At 36.0% G+C, this 10,924-nt stretch overlaps 1 protein-coding gene across 1 annotated transcript; it reads left to right on the forward strand.

Annotated features, from left to right (window-relative positions):
• The first annotated feature begins 568 nt into the window (after nucleotides 1–568).
• Nucleotides 569–7,287, forward strand: LOC131595319 (cell division control protein 2 homolog 1-like). The gene is made up of 8 exons (XM_058867641.1): nucleotides 569–777; nucleotides 862–1,046; nucleotides 2,040–2,160; nucleotides 2,773–2,946; nucleotides 3,833–3,996; nucleotides 6,013–6,100; nucleotides 6,185–6,238; nucleotides 6,946–7,287. The coding sequence occupies exons 1-8, from the start codon at nucleotides 769–771 to the stop codon at nucleotides 7,033–7,035; spliced, it is 885 nt and encodes a 294-aa protein (XP_058723624.1). The 5' UTR covers nucleotides 569–768; the 3' UTR covers nucleotides 7,036–7,287.
• The last annotated feature ends 3,637 nt before the right edge of the window (nucleotides 7,288–10,924 follow it).

A 10,924-nucleotide genomic window follows, 5' to 3' on the forward strand; every position in this document is an offset into this window, starting at 1 on the left:
TGTGGAATTAAATGTAAATTGCATTTAATTTATTTTCTCTCTCTCATTTTTTCCATAACCAACCACCAATTAAAATTATTTTTACATCTTCTCAAGACAATTATTAAAAAAAAAATTATCATCTAAATTATTGTGTTTTTACTTTTTCTTAATAAATGTGTTTTTTTCTTCTTCTTATATTTTGAGACGAAAGGAGTATTAAATTTATGATTAAAATTCAACAAATTAATTACAAAATTAAATAAGAAATTATTTTGTAGTTGGTTGAATTCAATGCGAAACCTACCCACAAACTCAACTCAACACCTAGAAGACTGAACTAGAAGCAATAATAGAACTTTTACTTAAAAGAATATCGCTAGAACCAAGCGAACTACAACCGTTGGATTGTTCTTACCCTAGTCTTTGATTGGTCATTAAAGCATCATCACGAGTTTCGCCCCCGAAAACATCACATTCAATGGCGGTAATAAGTAATAACGGACTTTATTCAGTAGAATAAAAAAATAAAAAAAAACCAAAAAAGAGAAAAAAACAGATAGAAAAATTAACAAAAATAGAGGGAAAATTAAACGAAAAGAAACAAATAAAGAGCGTGAAGAAAAAAGTGAGAGAGACGAAGAAGACTCTGACTGAACAAACAAGAGCGAGAGTTTCACTGTTGCTTTCTCCACTTTCTTCTCAGATCTTCAATTTCTTCACTCAATTTCAACCTTCAACGCATCTTCAATCTTCTCGTAGCTTTTGATTGAGTGCTTTTTGCTTGCTATGGACCAAGTAAGTTCAATGCATCTGAATTAGGTTTCGATTTTTGCTTCAACACTCTCTGATTTTGATTTTTTGTGAATTTTGATTTTGTAGTATGAAAAGGTGGAGAAGATTGGTGAAGGAACTTACGGTGTGGTTTACAAGGCGCGTGACCGTGTTACGAATGAGACTATAGCTTTGAAGAAGATTCGACTTGAACAGGAGGATGAAGGAGTTCCGAGTACTGCTATTCGTGAGATTTCGCTTCTTAAAGAAATGCAGCATAGGAACATTGTTAGGTATAAATTAATATAACTCTCTTTCTGTTTATTTCTATCTTAAGTTAATTTTATGATGTAGAGAGTAGAATTGTTGTGTATATGTAGTGAATCGGAAGGTTAGAGATGTTTTTCTTTTTTGTTAGTTGGTGTTTTTGTTAATTAGTGTTAAGTTGGATCTGGAAAAGTACTGATGCTTATCATTTTAGTCCTCTGTAGCACCGACAGCTCTGAAAAAATGTGTGTTTGTGCAGTGTATGAAACTGACACTGACATTTGTGATTACTTTTAAATTATTCATTTTTTGAAATTATTACCGGTGTTGATGGTGTCGTGTTTCTGGTGTCCGTGCTTCATTACAATGAATGACAGAAGGTGGCTTGATATGGTTCTTCATAAGGTCTTGAGGATTGTTTCTCGTAGTTTTTATGATCTATTTGAAGTTTTAATTGTATTCTGGATGTTTATGTAGGTCTTGAAAATGCTATTGTCATTGTGTGGTTAGTGTTGTTTTGTTTGTTGTTATGTATTTATTTTCTGAGTGCCTGTGTTGATGTTTGATATTGGCAACCATTCCTTATCCGGTTTGGTGGGGCTGGATGTGTGGATCTACTGACAACCTGTTTTTGATATTTTGATTCCATTATGTGAATGTTTGGCAAACTGGTTGAGCAATTGGTAAAACTTTGTTAAGTACTTTTTGGATGGTTTTATGCTCTTTATTGTTCATGTAGTTGGGGTGATTGCATGATGTATTATCAATTGTGTGAACAGTTTCATTATCGAGTGTTACTCTTGAACTAACTACATTCCTATATTTAATGTACTATGATACATGAGTACAGCTTTATCTGTTTTAAAAGCTTTCTGGAAGGCATACTTTTATGGTGTTATGTTTTTTTTTTTTTCAATGAATCATTTTCTTTAAATTTTGATAATTTGTTAAATCTTATTCAGAGTCTGTAGCCATTTCCTTCTCAATATATGCTTGGTTGTTGTTTGTATGGATGGCAGGTTGCAGGATGTAGTGCATAGTGAGAAGCGATTGTATCTGGTTTTTGAGTATCTGGACTTAGATCTGAAGAAGCATATGGATTCATCTCCCGAGTTTGTTAAAGATCCTCGACAAGTAAAAGTGAGTGGCTTCTGTGATTTTCTTATCTCTCCCTCTCTCTATTTCTTTTAAGATGTCTCACATGCTTTTGTAACTCAAGTTAATACTTAAAAAGTGGTCAAGAATCTGATTTGGCGATAAATTATGGTTTTCTTATTCTATGTCTTGTCCTTCCACAAAACAAATTTAAACTATTATATAATGCATTTCTCCCGAGTTTCATGACTAGTAGCAGAGTTTAGTAGATTACAGTTTCTTGCTTATTAGACGATTTTATTATGTTTGACCAGTACATTTTGGTTGGATCTGCCTTGTCTTTATAAATCAAGTTGTTCAAATACTATTTCATGTAGATAATAAAACAGAGCTCCATTGTGTTCGTTCAAGTTGATGTAGCATGGCTTATGGCTATTTAGATACCGAACTGTACTCAAATCACATGCAGCCCTTACTTATTTCTTTGGTTATGGTTCTCTTTTATATTGCTTGCTCAACTGTCTCATTACATTAATGTACTATCCAAGTGTATCTAGTTATGTATGTGCTTTTACCTGCCATGCTTGTCCCTCCCTTCCCATTCTTTGAATTTTAACTTCTTGTTTAAGTATTTCCTCTTTAATGATCCGTTTGCAGATGTTCCTTTATCAAATGCTCTGTGGAATTGCTTACTGTCATTCACATAGAGTTCTTCACCGAGACTTGAAACCACAGAATTTGTTGATAGATCGCCGTACTAATTCTCTAAAGCTTGCAGATTTTGGATTGGCCAGGGCATTTGGCATTCCTGTCAGAACATTTACACATGAGGTTTGTGTGCTTCCTTATTGTTGCTTCTAGTCGTTCAATCAAGTATCAACAAACTAAAAAAAGGAGTGCAAACATAAATGTAAAATATAGTCCTCCTCTTGCTATTATTAGAGAGGAGTCAGATGACCAAAAGAGTATCACTGCTTGAACCAAGAGGACAGTGTATAAGAGAAGAAAATTGCAGAGATAAACGATGAGCACATGAAAACAAGAGGGCAGAATAAGAGAACTCAGAGAAACAAGAATCACAAATAAATGGAAGAGATAGTTAGGGTAGAGAAAGGGATGGAATCAGAGAAAGGAAAAAAAGAATAGAAAAATGGATGGACTCAGATGTAAAATAAGAGAAAATGAAAGGTAAAAAATAGAGGACAACAAGAGGTTAGAATGGAAAGAATAGAAATCTCTAGAGATGGGATGTTGCCGCTTCTCTGGAGATGGATGAGGAAAGACTTGAGTGGAAATGGGATTTTAAACAAGGAAACGGGGTTTCAACTTTCAAACTTTCATGTGTCGGGTTAATATCATCAGTTGAATCCATCTCTCTTTCTATGTGTTTCCCCCTTGGTTTCCCTTCCATTTCCACAAGTTGTGCCCTGAGTACCATGAGAATGGGGGCTGCCACGATCCTTTATTGCTAGCGTCATGAGTATGTACTACTGTAAGCCCTCACTAAGTCTTCTAACAAGTCTCAACCTTGGCATGGGGAAGCCTCCCCTTCCCCAAACATTGGTTAACCTATAAAACATGTATTATCATTTTGAATAGAAATAATTACATTAACTAAGAGTGGATTAGGAGTACATGTAAAGTCTTGCGTAAAGGTGTTACTAAATATGGTAAAGATATTTAATATTATTTCACTGTCATTGATGATTATTTATAGGTAGTTACACTGTGGTACCGAGCTCCAGAAATATTACTTGGATCTCGTCATTATTCAACCCCAGTCGATGTTTGGTCAGTGGGATGTATATTTGCAGAGATGTCAAACCGGCGACCTCTATTTCCCGGGGATTCCGAGATTGACGAATTGTTTAAAATATTCAGGTGAATATCTTTATTTCCAATTCCATAGGTTTATCCTTCTTGGTAGATCATTTAATTATCTATCATCCGATAGTGCATCTTTTGATTTTAAAAATGACATTTTTTAATATTTATAAAGTATTCGACTGTAGAAATTGAGTTCTGGTAATAAACTTACACACAGGTTCATGTTTTCCCATGTTTATATCATTTCATGGCCAAGGCCCTTTGAATGTAGTCTCATAAGTAATTGAATTGTCATGTAAATTGGCTGGTTTACCAAATTCTTGCTTCTCTATCTGTTTAATTCCCCTTCTGTTTTCTTTCTCTAAACCTTAGAACTCTGCCCCTTCCATATTTGAATTATTTTGAAGCTAGCACAAGTTAATAGAGAAAGTATGGTTACTGACGACCTTGGTGGAATATTTATGCTAACTATTGAGTTAGTTATCTTTAGCTAAGAGTTCCACAACAGCTATAGTCTTAGATAGTTCTTCTCTATTTTGCTGTCTTTAAAATATCTTCACGTGGGACTGTGCTAGCGGGGTTGCAGCTGCTACTGGTGGCAGCTCTGGTACAACTGCTACTTCTGCTGTCCCTGTGCTGGCAAAAGTTCCGAAATGCACAAGAAGTTTCTGGATATACAAATGAAGTGGGGGTGGAGCGGGTATGGTATTTCCATTGATGTAGGTGACAGAGATGAAATGCAAAAACTTTCCCCCAATATTTACTAGAGGGGCTTATTGATTGAAGCATCATTATGCAGGAACACAATATTATTTTCACAATTGTTAAAATCAACCTGAACTCAATTCAGTCACAGAGGGGGGAACCCAGTACCACCATTCTTCACTTTTTAGTAATTTTGAACTTGGTGATTTGTCCATCTGTCAATTAATTATTTTTGTATTAAGTAAACTATAAGTAAAGTCTATAGAGATTTCAGGAGTTTATGTGGACTCTTGAGTTTGACAAGGCAGATGATGAAAAAATATCAATGGTTTATTGTACGGTATGATTTACAATATGACATGATGGTATTGTGTAATCAATGTAGTTGACCTCACTTAGTAGGAAAAAGTTTTTGTAGTAGTTACTGAGGTGGATGTTCGTCCACTTTAGAATCTAACCGTTGTGCTAGAGTTTTAGTATAAATTGCAGTCATAGCATGGCTACTGCACAAACTAAAATTATGATTGACTCTTGAAATCTTCAAGCCGAGCTTTCATTCTTAGTTATTTCTTCAACATTTCTTGCCATCCTTTGCAATCAATCATTATAGTCTACATTTAACTACAGATTTGGTTAGCTTTGTTTTTGTTTAAGTTTCTGTCTCTTTTCATTGTGACTATGGCTGGACTCTTAGATGATCAAGGATCTTGTTTCAAATGATAAACATGATTAGCTTTAAAAAAAAAGAAAAAGAAATGAAATATGAACAACTTTATCTTGATTGTAACTGGACTTTCAGATGTGCATGCATCTTGTTTCAAATGACGATAAACATGATTAGCTTTAAAAAAAAAGAAAAATAAATGAAATATGAACAAATTTGTCTTGATTGTAATCATTATGATTATTGTATTTGAACTTGTGGAAGACCAGCAATTCTATTAAATTTTATAATCAGTTAATTCAAAAATTTCTTTTGGTGAGGTAATGAAGAAAGCAAGATCTTTTTTTTTTGGTTTCAGGATGTATGGCTGTGAGGGCAGTATTTTTCAGTGAGATTTGAATTCTGAGATAGCATTTCCTTCCTTTTGCAGTTTTGCTATTTTCCCTGCTTTTTAGTTTAGCCTCTCTTGTTTACTGCCTGAAATGGATAGCAAAGGAGTTCTTAATGGTGATTTTTTAATCTAACAATTTCTGTAGCATGCCATGAATTTACAAATTCTAGTTGACATAAACATCTGATAAATAGATTTGAAAAATGGGACCATAAGAAAACATTCCTTACTTTCTAACAGGGATGTATATAATAAATAATCAAATTTGCATATAGTTGTTATATATTTACGTATTGTTCTTTATATGAAGAATCTTGGGCACCCCAAGCGAAGATACATGGCCAGGAGTAACTTCATTGCCTGATTTTAAATCAACATTTCCCAGGTGGCCAGCTAAGGTAAGCAAATTGCTGTTTGTCCTTCATCTGAATTGATGTAATCTTTATTACTATAATAATTCAACCTTATCTCATACTTTGCAGGACCTAGCGGCCGTGGTTCCAAATCTTGAGCCAGCTGGTCTTGATCTTATTTCTGTAAGTGCAATATGTGTTGCAATATTCTTTTTCTTGCCATTATTAAAAATTAGTGCAATAAGTTTATATCTCATTTTCCGCCAGCCTCAGTATTAGTCTGTGTTATTAAAATAAATCAAAAACTAGTTTATTTTGTTTTTTAATCATGAGACAGCACTTTTTTATTTTGTTGAAAAATTAACAAAACCAGTGAAATTTATTTAGAACCAAAAATATAAAGATAAAAATTAGATGGTAGTCATCCTTTCTGTTTCTGATCCTAGCTTAGAAAACATGGTACTTCATGAGGTTAAAGATTATCATTTACGGGGAATTTCGTTAAGAAGGCATTCTTATATTAAGTGTCTGAATCATAATGAATGACATACTTAATAAAAATAACAGGGACAGTGCTCGAGATTTACGGCCATTAAATTTTCCTGTTTCTTTTTTTGGTCGTAAACATGTCAATTTTTATTTATATTTTCATTTGCACAAAACACTTGTGTTAGAATGTTTCAATGCGAGTGTTTCCCATCATTCTTTTAGTAATGTTCACCTCGTTGAAAGCAAAGGAAAAATAAAAGAAATATTCTTTGGTTATTAGTCCTCTATCAGTTTTTATCCCTTCTCATTTTGCATGAATTATTTGCATTTTAGATTTTAGAAACTGAAGTATTTTTCTACGGTGCTGACTGTATTGTATATGTTTATCTATTGTATTTCAGAGCATGCTTTGTTTGGACCCCAGCAAAAGAATCACCGCCAGGAGCGCAGTGGAACATGAATACTTCAAAGACATTAAATTTGTACCCTAATTCCACATCTTAATGGTAAAGGTGTTTATAGCAATATGTGCAGAATTTATGAATTTTGATTTTGCAAGAAGTGCGTGTGCTATTTTTGTTATTTTCTTCAACAACTCGGGGTACTGTCAGATTTTAATTTTTTGTCCTAAAATATTTCAGATTCAATTCAGTGTGATATGATAATATATGGCATATTACCTTTTTTTTTTTGTCGAACTCTGAATACCAATATACAGGTCACTGTTCAGTTTGCTGGATTTATGATCATTCTTCGTGCAGAATATATACATTGCAAGATGTAAACTTTTTCCAATGCATAAATTGACTGAATCAACAACATATCGATGTACGAAGAATATCACTTTGAAGTCCATTTTCTTTGAATATTTATGTGCAACAACTTGAACATATGATGTATCGCTGAGAAGATTTTATAAACGTGTTTGTACTATTTCTATCACATCTTGGAACTAAAAATCACATTAATTTTCTTGCCTCATCTATCCTAATTATTACAGTAGCCAAAGACTAAAAGCTTCTCACAAAAACTTTTTTTTTTTTTTTATAAGCAAGGAATTATATTAAGATAGTACTAGGGGTACTCAAAACCCGCTTACAAAAGAGGAGCTAAAAAAGCTCGAACTGGAAAATTACGCACCAACTGAAATCTACGCTAAGAAATCCATTGGATTCATACAAAAGTCGTAGAAGTTACATTTGGGGTGAGTAATTTCTCCAATCGAATACTATCTCCACACTTTAAACTTAATGTTCCAAGTGATATCGTTGACGTTGCAGGACCCGTTTTCAAAAATGATTTCGTTTCTCTTTAACCATAGTCCTCTGGTCACAGCCGTCCAAATGATGCTTTCCTTCCTTCTTTTAACTTTGGATTTTCTCCCAAACTCGCTCCAATACAGACAATCTTCCCAAATATTCCCTCTAAAAAACGGATCCACTCCGATCCAGTTGGCGATATTCTTCCAAACCAGTTTAGAAACCGGACAAAGAAATAGAACGTGAGTAGTCGTTTCAGGCACAACAGAACAGAGAACACAATTCGAAACTGAATTAGAAAAAACCAAACCTCTTCGTGTTAACTGATCCTTCGTTGGAATTCTGTCCAAAAAGCAACGCCAAATAAAAGCCTTGACACTAAAAGGAACTCCTGAGGACCACAAAATCTTTAAAGCCTTCGAACAATTATCATCGATTACAGCTGCTACTTGTTGATCAATCATGCAACCGTACCCTCCTTTGACCGAATAGATCTCTTCGCTTTTGTAAGTCTAAAACACTCTGTCCTCCATATCCTGTGTAGGAGCTGCTGTCCCTAATAAAACACACAAAGACTGAAAAGATTCAGAATGCAATTGAGCCACTCCCCTCTGAATCCCTAAACCGTTCCACCGCCAAGAATCCTCCTCCCAAACACCCATGTCGCACACCTTAACCCCCTTCTTCGTGCTGCCCTCGTACAACGCCGGATACGCATCCTTTAGAGCAGCGTCACCTAGCCAAGAGGACTCCCAGAATAGGATTAAGTTCCCTCTCCCTAATTTGTAACGAATGTTGCCTAACAAAACCTTACTCGTGTTTCCTCCATCCAAGCTCGAAATATCTTTCCACCACTTTGACTTGAACCGAATGTTCCTCCCACCTCCTTCTTCGATTAGAGCCCGAACCAGATTACCATATTTCGCTTCCAAAACTTTCAGCCATAACGCTTCGCCTCCTATGATGATTCTCCAGCACCATTTTAAAAGAAGAGATTTGTTGAAAGCGCCTATACTTTTAATTCCTAGACCGCCTTGTTCCGTTGGCCTACAAACAGCTTTCCAAGAAACCCAGTGGATCTTCCGCCTACATTCCTTCTCTCCCCAAAGAAACCTCGCTTGAATTCTCTGCATTTCCTTACAAATCTGCACAGGAGCCTGATAGAAAGAAAACTGAAAGATAGATAAACTAGACATGACAGATTTTAACAAGGTGATTCTGCCCCCCAAGCTTAAGAACCTATTCTTCCAGTTTGAGAGCTTAGCTTTCAACTTCGAAACCAAAAGGGCCCAAGTGGAACAGATGCCAGGATTACACCCTATCGGAATTCCTAAAAATATAAAAGGATAGATGTCAATCTTACATGAAAGAAAACAACCTGCAGCCGCGACGAAGTGCTCCCCCACATTTATGCCAATAAGTCTGCACTTCTCATAGTTTACCCTAAGTCCCGAGACAACTTCAAAGACACGAAGAATCGCCTTTGTTGCCCAAACGTTCTTCCAAGCAGCCGTGCCCACCATTTGCGTGTCATCTGCGAACTGAATTAGCTCCACCTCACACTCCCCTCCCACCTTGAAGCCACTGTATTCGCCTGCACTAACTGCTTTCTTCATAATTCTAGATAACCCCTCTGATGCCAACACAAACAGAAATGGAGACAATGGATCTCCCTGACGCAAGCCACGACCAACTTTGAATTCATGAGTAGCGCTACCGTTGACTAGGATCGACATCCAGCTAGAGAACACCGTGGCCTTCATCCACCGATCGCCGAAACCCATGCTTTTCATCACATAAGAAAGATAGTCCCAGCTAACGGAATCGTAGGCCTTCTCGAAGTCCACCTTGAATAAGAGACAACTCCTCTTCGATTTCTTCGCAAGGTCCACAATCTCATTTGAAATTAGGATTCCGTCGAGCATCTGTCTTCCGGGGATAAAAGCACTCTGATTCTCCGAAACAATGGAACCGATAACCTTCTTCTGTCTCGAGGCTAACAGTTTCGCCACAATCTTGTAAATGCAGCCTACAAGGCAGATAGGTCTGTAATCACCAAGGCCCAAAGGATTTTCTCTTTTCGGGATGAGGGTCAGAAAAGAAGAAATAATTGCCTTCGATAATACTCCATACCTGAAGAAATCATTGAAAAGGCTGATAAAATCATCCTTCATAAATTTCCAGCATCTCTTAATGAAGTTAAGATTCAAACCGTCTGGACCCAGGCTTTTTGATCCCTCACAATCCCACACTGCATCCTTGATCTCAGTCTCGTTGAACGGCAATTCGAGATAGGCGGCATCAGATGCAGATAGAGTGCTGAACTGAATCCCAGAAAGAAGAGGGCGATCAAGGTCTGGTTCTTCATACAGAGTAGAGAAAAAAATCCTCGTCTCCTCCTTCACATCCTTGACCGAGTCCACCATATGATCCTCCACCACTATGTGACTAATGTGGTTCCTCAAAAACCTCTCCTTCATAAAGCTGTGAAAAAATTTACTGTTCAGGTCTCCATAATTGTCCCAATTCAATCTACTCTTTTGCTTTAAAAGATTCTCTTTCAGGCACAGGTTCCTCCACATGTTACTAATCTCTTCACTTCTTTTGAATACAACTTCCCTCGAAACTTCCTCCCCACAAACAGCCAACAAATCATCAGCTTTGTTGATCTTCTGAATTCCCTCTCCTATGTCAAGATCTAAACAGCAATAATGCTCCTTGCTCCAAGACCTGATACAGGATTTCTAAAACTGTTTTCAAGATTCTGCAAAGAACTTATCATTTGTACTCAATAAACAAGTATAAAAGACATCAAATCTTGAACATTTTGGATCCAAAGATTTTTAAGCTCTAAGTACCACTTTTTAGAGAACTTTTTTCGCCACCCCTTAAGTTTTACCAAACACCCCCAAAATTTTCGTAATACCAAAAGTACCCATATCCATTTTTCATCAACAATGTGCTGGAAATTTTGCTCTCACGCGAAAAAAATTTAGTTGGTATGCATTTTTACCGGCATTTTGATAAAAATCTGATGTGTGACAAGTTTTATCCGTTTTTTTTTCCAAAAAATCTGGAAATGAAACAAAAAAAAAAGAATTCATGTTTTTACAAAATCTGG

This window comes from Vicia villosa, linkage group LG4 (genome assembly GCF_029867415.1).
Source record: "Vicia villosa cultivar HV-30 ecotype Madison, WI linkage group LG4, Vvil1.0, whole genome shotgun sequence".
Taxonomy (NCBI): domain Eukaryota; kingdom Viridiplantae; phylum Streptophyta; class Magnoliopsida; order Fabales; family Fabaceae; genus Vicia; species Vicia villosa.

Bases quoted from the DNA above. Each gene is read 5' to 3' on its own strand.
- LOC131595319 (XM_058867641.1), top strand. The intron at 6,101-6,184 runs GTAAGCAAATTG...CATACTTTGCAG, and splicing joins TTCCCAGGTGGCCAGCTAAG to GACCTAGCGGCCGTGGTTCC. The intron at 6,239-6,945 runs GTAAGTGCAATA...ATTGTATTTCAG, and splicing joins CTGGTCTTGATCTTATTTCT to AGCATGCTTTGTTTGGACCC.